This window comes from Camelina sativa, chromosome 17 (genome assembly GCF_000633955.1).
Source record: "Camelina sativa cultivar DH55 chromosome 17, Cs, whole genome shotgun sequence".
Classification (NCBI taxonomy): Eukaryota; Viridiplantae; Streptophyta; class Magnoliopsida; order Brassicales; family Brassicaceae; genus Camelina; species Camelina sativa.
This window is the reverse complement of record NC_025701.1, coordinates 12,736,812-12,738,763: the sequence shown is the minus strand read 5'-3', so window position 1 is coordinate 12,738,763 and position 1,952 is coordinate 12,736,812. Positions and strand designations below refer to the sequence as shown.

The following is a 1,952-nucleotide window of genomic DNA, read 5'->3' as shown; positions in this document are numbered from 1 at the left end:
CTTGCCTATCTCTAGAAACACGTCGCTGATTTCGTGAAGTGCCAATATTACAGAACCTATACGAGCAAATCTAGTAAAGAAAAAGGATAAAAAGGAGGAATTTAAAGTTAAGAGTCTGGTGGACTCATAGATCGTTGATAAATTACAATAGGAGTGTACGTACGTACCTGAAAACGTAAGACAAGATGATGAGGGATGAGGTTACAATGTGATGAACTAACATGACTTTGAAATCAGATGGTCTTGTTTCCCAAAAGAACAAAGCAAAAAAGGCATATACATTTAACCCTCCAACAAACATATACATTCCCTTCATTTTCAACCTGCGAAAAAGCCGGTATCAATACTCATAAGAAAATAAGGTTTGCGGCATAGTGGACAGTGTCTTGCGTCTCAAGTAGCACATTTAATTTAAGTTAAGGTTATTCTTACTTTATCTTTTGGTCAGGCCATATCTGGTCTCCTGGTCCCAACCAGAAGCATCTTGTGTCTTTAAACCATGGCTCCTTATAAGTGACGTGGAGAGCAAAAGCTTCAACAGAGAGAGAGCACAGCCATTTCCAGGCCGATTCTTTGAATTTGGCTATCTTATTTCTTCTCTCGCTTGAATCAGCGCATTCTTCTCTAGGACAAACCAGCCGTCTAGCGACTCTCTATGATGAAATTGCGAACCTCTCAGATAGGTTTCTCATAAGAGATTACTTGCTTCCCAAGTCAATGGATACTAAGAGATAGAAGACAAACAAAAACTAGACGGTTACCTCGAATATGAATCTGTCGAGGATTAAGCGAAGAAAAAGGAAGAAGGGAGCAAAGAAGATGAGGAGCCAGAAATCAGAAGAAGCTGGGTAAGATTCTTGATCCCAATCCCGGTTCAGGAGTTTCAGATCCATCTAGTCAAGATCCTTCAGAAGAACTACATGTTTGGCGTTGGTAGCATTATTATTCTGTTTATCATTTCTTGTTCATCGGAGTCAACCCTCTAAACATGGTAGAAAATTAAAAGAGAGTATCTCTACTTGACTTTACTTTTGTTAGATACTGTAAAATAAAGAATGCTAGTACGTAGTGATTCTCCAAGTCAGACAGCACAAAAGAGAGTAAACCGGGCCAAACCCTGATCAAACCATTACGTATCAAATAAACCAACATTGGTTTACCCTACCCGCGCTTAAGTTCTTCCTAACCATAAATATATTGATATTTATATTTTGTCGATCGAGCTAATCATTTTTTAATTAAGATTGTGGATCATTTGAAAGCTAGATATTAAATGTAAACGTCAAATTAACCAAACAAGAAAAGTATATAAGAAACCATAAATGAGTGAGAGGGGGTACAGCCAATGAATGATTTTGGTGTACACACCACCTTCTTTATAAGCCATCTAGGAAAGGAAAGTAAGGAAACAACATGTGTGAGCAATTAAAAGAATACTAGGTACCAATCCGCACTATGTGCGGAATAAATCGATTTAAATAAAATATTATGAGTAAAATTATTATTTGAGATTTAAGATTCATTTGTATAAAATAAAATGTGTAATTAAAGTTTTCTCGTTTAGTCAAATTTGCGTTTATTTTCTATAAAGTATGTTTCACCCGTGAAATATTTTGTAACATCCGCGAACCAGATTCTGTGATTTTTGGAAGGAGTGTCGATCGACACCCTTGTGGCATCGATCGACACCCCTTTGTCTGGGTTCGTCGGGTTTGTTTTAATTCGCAATTTTGGTTTGGTTGGTTTGGTTTAGTTATCTAAACCGAGTATATAAGTGGAGAAGCGACAAATGAAGGGTTTTAGGGTGTGTGGTCGCCGTTTTCAGAGTTAGAGAGAGAGGAGAGAGCCTATTGTGGTTGAAGGAGATTAAAGGAGAAAGATCAGAATCGTTAGGGTTTGGGAGGAAACAGTTTCGGCATATCAAATCGTTCTCAAAGGTAATGAAATTTGGT

General features: G+C 37.5%; 1 protein-coding gene across 1 annotated transcript in view; it reads right to left on the bottom strand.

Moving 5' to 3' along the window:
* The window catches only part of LOC104759432 (ASC1-like protein), a 1,673-nt gene extending 672 nt beyond the window's left edge, over positions 1–1,001 (bottom strand). Inside the window, exons 1-4 of the mRNA XM_019238905.1 lie at positions 762–1,001; positions 433–653; positions 168–323; positions 6–70 (exon numbers count right to left, since the gene is read on the bottom strand). Coding sequence (XP_019094450.1) covers positions 6–70; positions 168–323; positions 433–653; positions 762–893 — 574 coding nt within the window. The 5' untranslated portion in view covers positions 894–1,001. The remainder of the gene's footprint in view (positions 1–5; positions 71–167; positions 324–432; positions 654–761) is intronic.